This window comes from Micropterus dolomieu, linkage group LG18 (assembly GCF_021292245.1).
Source record: "Micropterus dolomieu isolate WLL.071019.BEF.003 ecotype Adirondacks linkage group LG18, ASM2129224v1, whole genome shotgun sequence".
Lineage (NCBI taxonomy): Eukaryota > Metazoa > Chordata > Actinopteri > Centrarchiformes > Centrarchidae > Micropterus > Micropterus dolomieu.
In genome coordinates this window covers 18,630,233-18,645,521 of record NC_060167.1, presented here as the reverse complement: position 1 = coordinate 18,645,521, position 15,289 = coordinate 18,630,233, and the positions used below count along the sequence as shown (strand labels likewise).

The following is a 15,289-nucleotide window of genomic DNA, read 5'->3' as shown; positions in this document are numbered from 1 at the left end:
TAAGGAGCCTCGGAGTTGCTGTTGATCATTTCTATGCGTCGACGCCACTGAAACGGACTCTGTCTCAAAGGGAGCATCACATTTTGTTCTCCAACATTCGCCACTTGATGGCAGCCAGTCAGAAGTGAGAGCTCCCCTAAATAAATAATTTGAACTGGTTGTGTTGGGGTTTATGCTGAGCTGGCGTCTCCTGTAGGTTTCTTATGGATCTGGAAATTCGCCTGGGGGAGTGCGCGTTAATATCTCAGGTTGGAGACGTTGTGCTCCAGCACTGCCCAGAGTTTCACAGCCTCTATGTGCCATATGTGACTAACATGAAGTACCAAGAGACCCTTGTCACCCAGCTGCTGTAAGTTTTCAGTTCTGAAGTTGGTGGCGCTCCAACTCTTCATTAGACCTTTTCAATCACATCTCTCCTTTTTTGTTCAAGGCAGCAGAACAGAAACTTTCTATCTTCAGTTAAGAAGCTTGAGAGTGACCCAGTGTGTCAAAGACAAAGCCTCAAGTCATTCCTGGTCCTTCCCTTCCAGAGAATTACTCGTATTAAACTCATCCTAGAGGTAGGCATCTGATTTGAATATGCTCCTGTCCTACTATATACAGTATATAGATTTCTAACTTTGCATGACAAGTTTCAGAAGTCAACTATGGTTTGTTTGGTTTCCCTTTGTTTCAGAGCATCCTGAAACTGACGGACCCAGGCTCCCACTCAATTTTAAATCTTGAAAGAGCAATAGAAGCCATCCATGAGGTAAAACTGTCTCACTCTTGTGTGTTCAGGTAAGTACATTCATGCTGAGACGAACTGAACAGGGTCGTGAGAAAGTTATTGGAAGGGAGTATTCTAGTGAGTAGCTTTTAAAGAAGAAAACTGGGCATACAAATGGCTTAGAAAGTCAACTCTGAATAATGTGTTTATTTTATATATATTTTAAATGTATCACTATGTCCTAAACAGATAGTGATGGAGTGTGACAAGAGGGTTCGGAAATTGAAACAAATTGAGGAGCTGCTCTGCCTGAAAATGCTGCTGGATTTTGGTAAAGTTAAGGTGAAGTTTCTCTCCTCTCACTAGAAGATTTCTAACAGTCTTTATGACTCGATTCTGTTATGTAACCTGCAGATGGGACTATATTCTGACTGACCGCCTTTTCCTCCATGCAGTCGTTTCCTCTGGTCGTAAGTGGGCGTTTTCTGGTGCACCAGGGTGCCATGAGACAGCTGACTGTGGAGGCAGCTCACAGCTCAAGACTGTCATTCATCAGCGTCTACCTCCACCTCTTCAACGACCTTTTGATCATATCCTCGAAAAAGTACTTGACAAACTCATTCTTGCCAAAATTGTTGCAATTGACCCTTCGCTAAGCCACGCCCCGAATACAAAGCTGACCAATCACAGCGCAGTATAGGACTCCCTCTAACTGAGGTCCGACACTTTCATGGATGCGCACCATTCACTCTAATGCAAAAGGAGTCGTTTTCTAGAGATAATTTACACACACATATATATATATATATAATTTTTTTTTTTTCGCTGTATTTCTCTAAGATGTGGTCAAACACTGTTCCTGGGGCACTTGTTACAGTCGCTACCCAGAGAGGTTGATAGTGTGATTTTATTCTTTCCAAAACTTAAAATTCAGCAATTTCGGCTGTGGGTTGTTCCTAATGTAATGTTAGCTATGTTTCCTACTGAAATATAACTTAATAAAGCCCTACTGTTCTGCTTTTTAATGAATAGAGGCCTACCTAGCTTTACAGGAACACTGATCCTTCATATCGTTGTCTTTTGTCTCAATCGTCAGGATACGGTGGTTCACTTGTACTGTGTGATTGGTAGGCTTTAGCGTCTATCTTTTGGGGGGGCGGTTCCACGTCCTTTTGAGTCAGTTTGACAGCCTGAAGACAACCTTCAAATGTATAATGCAGCTGAAACTGTCTGCTTTCTGAGATCGCTTTTTCCAACAAATCTGACAATAGTTCTCCGGGGAGTGCAGCAATAGACGGTGGCAGCGCTGACAGCTTGTCGGACTTAGCGAAGGGTCAGTTACTAAGTAAAATCATGATCGCCTCAGCTTATCGAATCATTTGTCTGTCAGGGATCAGAGGTTCACAGTTGTGGATCATGCTGAATTCCCCGCACATGTGCACCTGGGGCATCTGAAGACTGAGGCCCTAGGTCTCCCTCCAGACTCCTTCCTGTTACATCTCTCTCGAAGTCAAACCAGACAACCGACCGCCATGATACTTGTTACACACACAAGGTATGAGTGGAGTCTCTGTAGTAATACATCTCTTAGCAGCATGTCATCCATCTGATTCCTGTCTTTTACTGTAGGTCGGATAAAGAGGCATGGATGAAGGCACTGTCCTCCAAACAGTGATGGAAACATGGTTCTTTGCTTTTTAGATCTCCTACATCAAACTTCGGTGCTATTGTGTTTTACTTTCACCAAAAATATATTTCTTGTTCACGCTTAAGATTTCTTAACTTGCACTTACACGTTTTTGATAATGGCACTCTAGAGTACAACATGAAGCATTTAAATATGCACTGAATGTATCACAACTGACTTTTGGTTTTTATTGGGAATAGGGTTTTTTGTATTTTACAGGCATCTTTTAAATTTCTAATAAGACTTTCTGACCTTATCAGATCAAAAATGACAATGAATAAAGATGTAACAATACTTATCAGCCTGAGGTCTTAATGTGAAATGATGACAAAATATTGTAGACAATACCTGTAAGCGAATAATGTTTTGAGTGTTGGTTTTTCTGAGATACTAAATGTAATTGAGAAATTTTGGAAAAGGGAGTGTCCCAAACAGGTCATTGATGATGCAAAGTGAGGAGGTATTGGGGTGGACTGCAAATTATGTACTTAACTACAGGCACTTAATAGCATTAAGAACAAGCCTCTGCATTCAATTAACACAATACTTACAATCACCAGTATTGAGTTTATTGGAACCCATGCTCATTTAACTGAATAGAAGTAGTAAATAATAAAAATATATCTATACACGATTGTGTACATGGTGGGCAACGGCACTCGCTGGTCAATTCATCCAGCGAACACTCAAAATACAGAATACTTTGGACCATGAAAAGCTATGTAGAGACCAGTACCAGACAAATCCTGATTTCGCATCCTGGCGATGCTACTGTACAACACCCTGCTGACAAAAGATGGGAGGGTTTAAGAGACTTCAGAATAATCAATCTTGACCGCAGTGGTTCTCGCATTAGAAGGCATGCTCCCCTTTTGTTTTTCTTTTCTTTTCTTCCCCCTTCAACAGCTGAGGCAGGAATCTGAAGCTCTCCCAGATCAGCTACTAACTACAATCCCTCACAGGCAGACACCCAGGGACTGACCTTACCTGGAGTCATGTTCACCTCAACTACCTCTTAATCATGTTCATGTATTAAAGTAGAGTCACTGTCTCCTGCTGTGAATGGGGGCGGGCGGATCCGGCCGTAACACAGTCCTGATGCCACAGGTTCTCTGCCAGGCAGTTAAGAAGGGGAGCTACGTCACCAAGCCCATCACTGACCTCCCCGCCCATACGCAGCACCGGCAAGCTCCACATCTCCTGGAAGTCCCTCACGTCTCTCTCTGCCACATCACAGTGCATGAAAAGGTCAAATCTGAAGCAAACATTAAGGACAAGTGTCCTTAGCCAAAGTTAGTCATACGCTCATGTGTATTGAATTAACTGATGACAAAAACTTTAACAAATCAAAGCTAAATATTTTTCTTATCTTATGGAATAACATAGCACGTGTGAAGTGTTTGAGTGCCATATCCCATTTCACATCCAGCTGAGTGGCTCAGTATGTATGTAAATACCAGAGATGTATGTATGTTGAGTTTTGGGATTTAGGCTAAGCCCTCGACTGAAACTGGAAGTCAACATGCAAGTTTTAAAACAAACGCAAAAGGATACTTGGTGCCAACAACCAATTTCACAACTCGACCCACAGATGTCCCGCTCCATTTGGTGACTTGACTGGACAGATCATCAAAGGATGTCCTGTCGGTGAAAGAGAACAGGAACAGGACAGCGTCCACTTGCTCCTTACAGGACTGGAGGACAGGGAACGGTAATTTGACAAAACATCTGGTGTGATGGTGTAAAGGGCATATATTTTTTTAAAAATCTAAAACAATGTGAGTGTAGTCCTTCTGTGTGAAAATACTTTAGATTTTATACATACTGGGAGCAAATGGTCAAATCTACGCAATGCATTCTCTCCACAGTCCCACAGCTGCAGACGGAAGAAAAGCACCCTGCCGCCTTCTGTCAGCTTCACTGGCCAATACACCACTGTCGTCTCAATACCTTAAACAACAAAAGATAATAGGTTTTTAATTGTACAAACTACTTTCAAAACAACAGAATCTATTCAAAGTCAGAAAATGGTCAGTTTTGCACAATGAACTCACTTCTCTGGTTTATAATCTACAGTTCTGGTATGTTGCCTCTACTAGAGAAACCCTACAAGCTAATTAATATAAGGAGAAGCTGTTTCGACTGTTGCTATCAGCCTAACATGCCTCGTCAGTGTAGAGCAGCGACGTACCTGTGGTTTCATAGTGTATGTGAGGAATATTCCTGCCTGCAAGACGTGCAGCAAGAGCAGTTTTCCCGACCCCACTCTTGCCAGAGATGAAGATCTTATAATGAACTGTGTCCACAGCTACATGTGGGGGCATCACAGGAGACTCCAACAGACCTGGTTAAACAAGTTTTTAGTGGACCATGTTATGTCATTTTTTTTGTTTTGTTTTGTGATTTGCATCTTGATTGTCCAGTAAAAAAAAATTGAGTCAGGCTTGTAACATGCAACTGTCTTTTAACATTGTTCTGTTTCCCCTTTACACAAACTCAAACACAAGTCATAATACAATATTTGCATAGCCTCATAAAGGTGTTTACAAATGCTACCAAGACTCTACATCTATAGGCTATAATGACAAAGCCAACGTCATTTCTTTCTGCTCCACAAACAATATCCTGTCCTGGGAGGTTGACTTTATATAAATATTTTTTTAATAATGTACATTTATGACGGCCATTGTAGATAAGTAAATAAAAAATACATCTGGAGGAGGGGGTAATATTCCGAGAGAAAAAAATAATTCCCGAATATCCGAGATTAAAGTCGTACATTTACAAGAAAACTTGTGAAAGTCATTGATAATACAAGGAAAGAGCGGTGCAGACGTAAGAGGTGGAGCTTTCAGACAGTCGGGCAAGATATGAGGGACTGCAAGAAAGCCACTCGAAAGCATCTTAATCATTTATGTCTGCAGATCTTCCAATTTATTTTGCTTTTGGGTTTTGAACAGAAGGCAGTCTCTCGTGGTTGGTAAAAGTAGTTTATATATGACGGTTGTTGTTATTAACATGTGCATATCCTGCTAATAATAGAGCACAGAGCCAAGAGGACAAGCACGTCTGATAAGTAGAATTTCCCGAGATTGTTGTCGCAAATGTATTACTTTAATCTCAGAAATAGATGATTTCCCCCCCACCCCGGAATATTACCCCCCTCCTCGTAATTATTTTTAAAACCTACTAATACGCCTTTGTTTATTAATAATTTGAAATGCACATTTATCTCTCAGCCACTTTCTGTGACTGCTTCTCACTGAAAGCTCAAATTATGATCAAATGTCTCCGGTTAAGTCTGTAAAGTGGTAGCATGTGAACGTTTCTTAGTCACAAATATTGACTATAGTACAAATTTAGTGAAATACTATGCTGTATAATCAAACCATTGTATAATTCAACCAAAATGGTACGGTTTATTTATCATACCGAAGTTTTTGCGTCTTTTCTTGTGTAGAATTTTGCTGAAATATTCTTTGCTGTCTTTGCATCGATGCCAGTCAGCTACTACGACTGATCCGGGAGGAGGAACTTGTGCCATGTTGTTATCGCTGGTCATTCTGCTCAGCTAGCTAGTACTTAACTCTCTCAGCACAGTAAGGTAGACCGTAGAACCTACAGAAGGCGGCAGCACACTGTTCAAACTATTGCAAACAGTGTTTTCTAACAATAAAGCTCTTTAATTATAACAACTGCAGTCAGCGAATGTCATTTAAGCCTCAAAGTGCAGCCACAATGGATGTATAAAGCCACCTGATAGAAACTTCCGTAAACTAAATCGTGTCTTGACGACCGCCATAGATACGTGACGTCACTTCTTCTTCTGGTTTCATTGTCGGTTTGCAAACTAGCTTAGACGTGCAGTACCGCCACCTACTACGACTCGAGAACAAAGAATGGCTGGTGTTGAACAATGAAAAAAGATAAATATGCATACTATTATAACAAATAACAGAAATTTGTAAACCATTGATTCAGAGTATCAGTTGTTAAACAACACAAACCTATAAATCATGGATACAGATTTACAAAATCTGAGAGTTCCAAATTGAAAGACATGACATAAAATACAGCGGTGGGAAAATTATTCAGATCCTTTGCTGAAGTAAAAGTACACAGTGAAAATTCTCCACTACAATTAAAAGTAGTTTCGAAACTTTACTTAACCATAAAAGTATTTATTATCAGCAAAATGTATTTAAAGTATGAAAAGTAAAAGTAACATGAGCTCAGAAAAACAACCCTGTTTCAAATTTTGTGACGATGCATTTTCCAGCTAATCCAAGTAGGGGGCCGGGGGGATAAATACTTTATTTAGTTTAAGAAGTAGGAGAATTTTCTCAGCCCGTAAAGATCACTTCATCCTTCAGTTTATGAAACTCTCACCAAATCAGGAGATATATGGTTATTACAGGACAAGAAGGGTGTTGAAAAGTAACTAGTAGGCAAATGTAGTGAAGGAAAAAGTTTATTTTTCTCTGAGATGAATGGGAGTAAAAGTTTAGAGTTGTATAAATTTGAAACACTTAAGTAATGTACAATTACCTCACAGTACTTAGGAAAGGTACTGTTACACCACCACTTTTCTCCGCTTGCAGAATTAGCATCATAATGTATGATTTTTTTCAATATGTAAAATTACATTAGATGGTCAATGCAGTAACAATGTGTCTTCCACCAGTTTGCCTTTTAGTTATCTCCAGAGCCCCCAAGAGCGCCAGATGGGAACAGGTTTCTCCACCAGCAGCATCACCACCACCATCATACATACTCCAATTGACTTTGAGACGGATTCTATGGTGTTTCTAACCGCTGCCTTCCCTGTTTTACACATCTGTTATACTAAAAAACATTACTTTGAAATGTGTATGTCTTCAGCTCGTGGTAGGCTGTGACAGCTTGTCAGGGGTTTGATGAATGCAAAGCAGGAGAGAGCCCAAATGCAAGACACTGGATATCAAGTTTAGGGGACAGACTTCAGCTCATGGGAATCCTTAAGCTGCTTGGAGCTGAAGCAGTTGAAGATGCCATCACAGTTTTCACAGAATTCAGCAGCTGCCATGTAGTTCCTCTGCACCTGACCAGTGAGCTGCTTTACCTGTGCCAAGGTCTTTTTCCCCACAGCAACTGAGTGGCTCTGAAAAGCAAACATAAATCTCATGGAAGCAAAGGGGGTGAGATTCACATGCTTCTTAGTAAGGTGGCAACACAATCGGATGTTCTGTTTGGCGTCATAAGTATACAGATCCTCCAGGATAGCCCAGGCGATTTTGTTACCATCCAGTGTGAACTCGCTGCTGCGCCAGTTGTTGCATATTTCCCTGATAAGATGTGGCGGATCCCACGGGCAGAACACTCTGATATCATCTACTTCGAAGTATGGCTAACGGTTACCAGCACCCTGGTCACAGCTTAAGAATAAGCACTCCATCCCAGCCTTCTTTAGCTCACAAACTGCCTTAAGCAGCAATGCCTGAAGCTGGGTATGGGCCCATTAGTGAAGCAGTATCCGAAGAGTTGCTTCCACTCCTGGAGCAGCCCACTTACCATGAATGCAGATGCATGGCAGGCAACATGTGAAGTACGCTGGTCTTTACCAAAATCTTCAAAACCATTAATCCTCTCAGCAAACTCATCATAGTGGACTGCCTGTTTAACAGACATTTCATCAGTAATGATGGCACATACCTTATCCACGGTCTCTGTGGTCTCCATAGCCTTCTTCATGTTGGCAAGAATATTTTGGTTGAAAACAGGTTTTAAATCAATGGACTTCATAAGCTTCTGCACTGTGCGGACAGATGGCATAGAAAACACTCTGAACAGTAGCCTGTAACACTTTGGACTGGTATGTAGCATAGCCAAGAAGAAAGCTTTCTCCTTGAGCCTTGCGCTGAACCATACACATCTGTGTACCCACAAAAGCATAGGCTTTGGCTGGTAAGAGTTTCTTCAACTGCTTCATCACTGACTCCTTATTAACACCTGCCTTGCTCGTCTTCTTTAGCCGGTTCAGATCTCTCACTTTTGCCTTCAGCTTGCACACCTGTGACGTCAGACTCCTGATCTTCATCTTCAGGGCACTTTCCTAGGCAGCAGCGTCGAGGTCTGTTGTCAATGACGTTGGCGCCAAACGGTGGTGTCAGAGCCACTGAAGATCCTCCAAGGGCAGCATCAGGTGCAGTTGTATCTGTCTCTGAACCAATAGGTTGTTGAACACGGACTGCAGTGGATGAGCCTGCATTTGAAAGGTGAACAACATGACTGCATGTAAAACAAAAAATCACTTTAGATTAAAACAACAAGGTATTACTATGACTTAACACTATGACATGGAATGATAGTGACTAAGCTTCCACTCTAAAAGGGATGCTGTGACTGACATCTCAAAGTCTCCCTGTATTTATACAATGAGAATCTTACGTTTCTATGGTGGTAACTCTTGACACTTCTTTGGTGGCTTTCTCCATAACTCCATATTCAGTGGGGGTGGTGGGTTCAGGGCATTAGCACTCCATTTCAATCCTGCATGGCTACAAGATCAATAGAAAATAGATAAATATATTGCCCCAAAATCAAGTATTAAGCATGTTTATGATTTTTCTGAAAGCAATTTCAATTTGACCGTGATATTTTTTCAGTATATACATACAAATTAAATGGTCTCTTGAACTGGCTGTGGTGAAAATGTGCACTGCACACCCTGAAGCTGTTATGGAGCCACAACCAGCTCATCTCCATCAAAGATGCATTCCTGAGATTCTACACCCATTTGGCACACCTGTAAAGATAGTATGCCTTTATTTGTTCATTCATTTAACTTGTTGGCTACATGACAATTTCAATATTAAAATGAACAAGAATGGCTGAGAGGAATAGGAAGAAACAAACCAAAGGGTAGGGCTACATTCATTTTAAAACAGAAAGGGAAAGTTCAGCCTAAAGGCAGACTATTTAGTGTCAAGCTTTTTTCAAGGCTGATTTTGGATCAAGTCATCTTTTAGCATTCAAAAAAATTCACAAATTCAATAATGGCATTGCAGGTAGGTATAAAGGTGATACCTCTACAAACTACATAGTTGGTCTGGTGCAAAGGTCAGTTTAAGGTGTTAATAATTACATGAACTCTAGAACTATTATTATAACTTTTAAAGAGGTTTCTAACTTGCTCTAATAAATCTAACCAGGATTTTTTTCACAGGGGATGGGGAAGTTAAAAGATTTCATTAGATTTCTCACTACAAGTAAGTAAGACAGGTAAGAATAAAGTGAACTGGGTTATTCTATAATAGACAAGTTTCCCAGCCGGTATTTGTAAGTAAAGACAGTAGTCTATTAGGTTCAGCAGTAGGCCTTATATTTTTTAACATAAGCAATGTTGACTCTACAGAATGTGGGGGAGCGGATGCTTTGATGTTTAGATTGTTATCATTATTCACCACCTTATAACAAAGTGGTGTGTCCTCCTGCCATAGTCTGCTTTACAGACAAAAATAATTTATCTCTGAAATAATTTTATTCATTATGCTTTATGAATATGATATTTATCCAGAAGACATAACAATTTAATCAAATCAACAATTTTACAGTTCATAGATTCATTGTTGAACATTGCTTTCTGTTCGTCCACTTTGAATTCTCTTTCGCAGTCATTGTCCTGTAGCATCTGTGCTGTGCCTTATGTGTCTGTGTGTTTAGTCTGATGTTGTCCCATTGGCGTTTTCAGTCCAAAACAGCGGCAGCGCCATCTGGCAGCGGTTGTCAAAGAAATAGTTGTCTGCAGACTGAAAACCTTATTGTGCAAACACCCTGATGTAATATAGTTAATGTTTTGCTTCTTTTATTGTTAATTTAGCTCCCTTCCTTGCCAATTATAACTTAGCTGTTACAATCTCTCACACCAACATGATTTTAACATTATTGTTGAAAAGTCTTCCTGGTGTCCCTTGCCAGACTTGTTTCTTGTTCCTATTGTGATCTCAGCCTTACTTAAGGGAAGGTGTTACGTTAAGTCGATTATCTGTGATATTAATGCTTGGTTGGCCAATAGGGCTGCATCCTCATTAACTTCCTCTTTTTAGTTTTGTTATAACAATGTACAAACAACTGAAGTTAATTTACAAGCATATTTTTTCACCAACTAATTACTACATTTGGAACAACAAGAATATTCAATAAAAAAATAAATCACTAATTGTATTAGTTAAACAGCTTGTCAGTGCTGATGGTCAGTTACTAATGTATGAAGAATTCCTCTATGATATATAATATATAATATGCAGTGGTTTTTGCCAAAGAGTGTGCTGCAACTTCTTAGGGGTTCAGCTGGTCTCAAGGATCCAACCAATTAATAGTATTAAATTCCTTGGATAAATTTACATTACTAAAAATAAATGTTTAAATAAACACATCAGGAACTGCATACAAGGTATAACTCTGTCTCCAGACAGACTCTTGGACTTCACTTTATGGAGAAATCAATTGGCAGAAAATGTGGCTTACTGTAGACAAATTCTGTCTCATCAACAAAGGAAAAGAGGTTTCCTTTACGATATTACATCCTATATATCCAGTAAAAAAGACGTTTGAGATATTTAGAATAAATATTGAGTATTCTTGCACTTTCTGTCAAGTATCAATTAGTCATTTGTTTTATCAAAGTATATACTGTAGAATTTTTTGGTTGGATGTTGAACTTTATATAAAAAGGAAAACTGGACAAACATTTCAACTTCAGGAAAAAGACATTCTTATATGTTTTGAAAAAGAAACGAGAAGGAAAAAGATGTATTTTTTGTTCAGTTGTTCAGTTCACTTTCTCCAAGAACTGTAGGCTATCAGTATAGTACCACGATTAAAAACGTTAAGAAACGAGAAGGCAATCAAGACTAACTATGTGTTTGACGTATTTCTTTTGGAGAGTTGATATTTTATTTTGAATCCACTTATTTATGTAGGTTTTTTTTGTCTTTTTATACATTTAACCCTGATTTTTTTGGTTTATAATTTCAATAAATATCTGCAACAACCAGTTCAGAGAAACAGCAAACTGACGTCATTTCTGTCAGTCCCTGTAGTTTGTGGTGTTGCAGCTTTTATCTGGCCTAATGTGAAAAGCAGTCACGGTTGTGAGTACACTTTAGACAGAGTTGCAGCAGACGTGCTAATGAAGTTTCACAAGATTTGTGTACATTTATTTAAACAATCATTTACAGGTTTCTGTGCCGCCTTAAATGTCACATCACGTTAACAAGACTATCATAGAAAACCACACTTTTAAAAACTTTACAGCAATGTTTCCAGGTTCGTTCAAGTGCACTGCATTGGGGTTTCTCATATTTTCGACAGACACGAATGGTGCATTGTTAATTCCTCTCGCCACCGGCAGATGTCGGTAAACTCCATCGTTGAAATCATAGGTTGAGCAGTCTATGGTTGAAATACAGCATGCAGAGAGGAGCACTTAAAGTAGCCTGTGAGCTCTAACAGTCAGGACCCCACTGCTCTCCATGGCCATGGTCACAGATGTGGGGTCCACATTCGATGGTAGATTGCATTGTTGGGACAAAGTGTTTGTGACAGTGCCGTCTTCTGCCAGCTGCATAACAAGAGCATAAGGTGTGAGAACAGAAGGAGGGCAGAAATGACTACTGTGGAAAAGTTACACTTATTTTATACACTTATATTATTTAATTTTACACATTTTCCTTGCCCTATCCCTAATCCTTCAGTTATTTTAAATTACAGTTTCATCTTGTCAAGCCAATAAAGACTTTTTAGATTTAGAGACACATGCAACTTTTATTTCTTAAATACATATACAGAGATGCATGCAGTGGTATAATTTATTATTAGATTTTTAGGATAAGAAACATTATTACTCTCATTCCACATGAGAACACTTTTATTTCACAGTTGATCAATCCACAGGCCAAACAGCAACACTGGAGTGACAGCATGCTTTTCTGACAATTAACCATGCACATAATATCAGGTTGATTGAACTGAATGATCAGTTTGTTTGTGTAATTGAATGTTCTGTTAAATGAACAAAAATTATCATAACTGAATTTTTACATGAAAAGTTACATGGTTACATGAAAATTATTTAAAACTTTAAGATGTTCTGTAATCCAGCTCCAGTAATCCATCAGATTTAAACAATTAATATAACTTGAGTATTCACTTATATGTTGATATTAACGTCATCTGCATTCATGTAGGCTACAAAGAATACAGCCAAACCTCAAAATAATTGTTTTTTTCAAATTACCTTAAGTATGATTCCCCTAAGGCCTAATTCAGAAAACAGCAGGCTTCTTTATTCTTTTGTGGATCCTATTACAGCTTACACCTGTCATTGTCTAAACCAGGCTGACTGCATGGCTCACCTTCTCAGCATGCACCTGTATCAGGTTGTTGGAAGATATGATGACAACATCCTCTGGAGAAAATTCACTCACATCGACTGTGAACTGAAAAATGTCTCCAATTACCTGGATCTTCCCCGTAGGATGCGAATGGCCTGAAAGAAGTCAGAAGTCTTCATGACTAACTTACACTGTCTAGTCATCTGGTTTCTAACATTTACTGATTTTATAAAATATCTGATTTAACTTGCTGTGTAAACGAAAAACAGAGTATCTGTGAATCATTGTATATCTGACCTGTAAATTTATTTTCTCCACCGCTCCTCTGCAGTAGTGATCCTGACACTTCAGAGAAGATACCTTGACCTTTCTCCATAACGGCTGAGGAAATGGATTGTTTCTATGTAGCCGTCTGCATCTACAGGACGGATCCAAGAGGGGTCATTCTAATCTGGTGAGCTGTCCCCTTGTGTATGATGAAAGTGCCACTATATATGGGTCTTTTATAGTGCACTGAGTGCTTGTTCCTGAGTGATTCAGCTGGACTGGAAAATGACACGGACTGTAGACATTCAGTGTGTCAGAACTGTTGGTGAACTGTTGTCATTGGGTTCAAAATTTCTAGCCTCACCCCGAAATGGGAGCATATGAATCTTTGTGCATGTGTGTGAGAAAGGGTGTGGAGATGTTTCTGTGTGAATTAATAACCTATAATTATCTGATAATGATAATTGCATTAATAATGATATATACATAATAAAGCCAATAAAGTGACCATATGACACATAAGTAGCTTTTAGATCAAGATTATAATGTCATTGGTATTTTTAAGGCTATGTCAGTAGGATTTGTCACTAAAAAATGACACTATCCTAATGAAAGTCCAGCAAAAACCCTACAGAGCGTAATTTAACATGGCTTGAGTGACACGTGTGAAATGATGTAGCACAGTTGTGTGTAGGTGTTACATTCTACTTCACCTTGGCAAAGTCACCGAGGTTAATCAACTCCATCTGGATTACAAGCATCATCCGAAAAAAGCACTGTGAGGTTGTAGTGCAAATTGTAAAGAAAGTTCAAAGATAAAAGTTGATGTCGATTTGTTTTTGATATTCACCAGTACTGGTTAAGTGAATGAACTAAAACTTCAGAGGGTGGTCTAAGAAGAAAGGTCTGTATCAACTACCCTGAGTTTATCATGTTAAGAGATACATGTGGCAGTATTGCATAGTTTACTTGTGTGAGGATGATGTAAGCAGAAAAGTCACTTGTTTTGGGTGAGCTAAGATGTGAAAAAATTAGAGATGTAAGAAATACAGTTTAGGCTGGAAAATTTGTTATATGTATTGCTTCTATCATTTCTGTATATCTTAAACATCATTGTTTTATCCCTGTTTACCACCTTTACCATCCTAGCTTCATGCGATAACATAATAGTTGATAATAAGCCTAAAGTATAGCTGAGGCTGATGGGAATGTCTTTAATTTTGAAAGATATTTAGTCTTAAATGAAAGTATTGGACAAAAGGAACTTCAGATCTAAAGATTGTGCTAGATGAAAAGTCAGGGAATCTCCAAAGTCTGTGAATGTCGGCACCAATTTACATAGCAATCCAGCGCAAAGTCATCGTCAAGTTGACAAGACATTTCACTACTAAACCAAAATGTCAACCTGCTGGTGGCGCCACAGGAAAAGTCAGTAGGATTAATCCTCTGGGGAACATGAATGTTGGTTCAAAAGTCCATGGCAATCCATCCAGTAGTTTTACAAATTTGATACAAATAAATGTTGACTACATAGAAAGAGAAAGAAAGATCCAGTCACAAGTCAACACTTATTTTATTTAAACACAAAAATACACTGCCTGCCAATCATGCGCCAGTAAGTCATTTCTCATGTAACAAACTGCATAAATATAAAATAAATATTAAATACAAATGGACAGTTGCATTAAGACATGATGTAAACAAATAACTTTAGGAAAATGCATCATGTGATTCAGAGACTAACTACAAAACATAAGAATGTGTGATTCTTTGCCCTGAGCGGAATAATCATTCCAAATTTAAAAATAAGTGTCATTGATCACAGACAGTGTAGAAAAACAGATTTAAGGATTCAGAAAATGCAGGATAAAGGGAGTGCTTGGAATAAAAAAAAAAATAATAATAAAAGCCCTTAATATTAAAGAGCATAAAATATTTCAGTCTTTCAGTAAATGTAAGCCAAGCACTCCCACATTGTCTCACATGTTTCACTTACTTTTATAATTGTCTTATTTACTACATCACCTAACTTGTTTATGTTCAACATATAAAACATCTTTTTTTAATATAAAGATAAATTATTCATCATCTGTTATCATAAAGTACATAAGTGTTTTCAATCTCAGTCCTTTCTGAGTGGCTTTGGGGGTCCTCATCAGTCGTGCCACAGAAAAAAAACAAAAACCTGCAGCGTAGCTCAATTTCACCCCCCCCCCCCCAAACTTCAGCCCATGAGTGAAATGGCAAGGTCGG

At 38.8% G+C, this 15,289-nt stretch overlaps 3 protein-coding genes across 6 annotated transcripts in view; 1 reads left to right on the top strand and 2 right to left on the bottom strand.

The window, feature by feature from the left end:
- The window catches only part of si:ch73-15b2.5 (rho guanine nucleotide exchange factor 19), a 4,799-nt gene extending 2,105 nt beyond the window's left edge, over window positions 1-2,694 (top strand). The window contains exons 6-13 of one of the 3 annotated variants that reach the window (XM_046029333.1): window positions 1-124; window positions 197-349; window positions 431-560; window positions 677-751; window positions 959-1,051; window positions 1,165-1,313; window positions 2,100-2,264; window positions 2,350-2,694. The exon at window positions 1-124 is cut by the window's left edge and continues 1 nt beyond it. In XM_046029333.1, coding sequence (XP_045885289.1) covers window positions 1-124; window positions 197-349; window positions 431-560; window positions 677-751; window positions 959-1,051; window positions 1,165-1,313; window positions 2,100-2,264; window positions 2,350-2,410 — 950 coding nt within the window. In that variant the 3' untranslated portion in view covers window positions 2,411-2,694. Of the gene's footprint in view, window positions 125-196; window positions 350-430; window positions 561-676; window positions 752-958; window positions 1,052-1,164; window positions 1,314-2,099; window positions 2,265-2,338 lie in introns of all 3 variants that reach the window. The other 2 variants (XM_046029334.1, XM_046029335.1) reach the window with 2 other exon arrangements.
- cplane2 (ciliogenesis and planar polarity effector 2) lies at window positions 2,560-6,184 on the bottom strand. 2 transcript variants are annotated; one of them, XM_046029336.1, is made up of 5 exons: window positions 5,829-6,184; window positions 4,588-4,740; window positions 4,222-4,346; window positions 3,951-4,090; window positions 2,560-3,651 (listed from the first exon to the last, which is right to left on the bottom strand). In XM_046029336.1, the coding sequence occupies exons 1-5, from the start codon at window positions 5,956-5,958 to the stop codon at window positions 3,429-3,431; spliced, it is 771 nt and encodes a 256-aa protein (XP_045885292.1). In that variant the 5' UTR covers window positions 5,959-6,184; the 3' UTR covers window positions 2,560-3,428. The 2 variants fall into 2 exon arrangements, with proteins under 2 accessions (XP_045885292.1, XP_045885293.1); XM_046029337.1 differs by having other exon boundaries at window positions 3,951-4,036.
- Window positions 6,185-14,585: 8,401 nt separating this feature from the next.
- The window catches only part of epha2a (eph receptor A2 a), a 13,514-nt gene continuing 12,810 nt past the window's right edge, over window positions 14,586-15,289 (bottom strand). The window contains exon 18 of the mRNA XM_046028566.1: window positions 14,586-15,249. The gene's annotated coding sequence lies outside the window, so the exon portion shown is untranslated. The remainder of the gene's footprint in view (window positions 15,250-15,289) is intronic.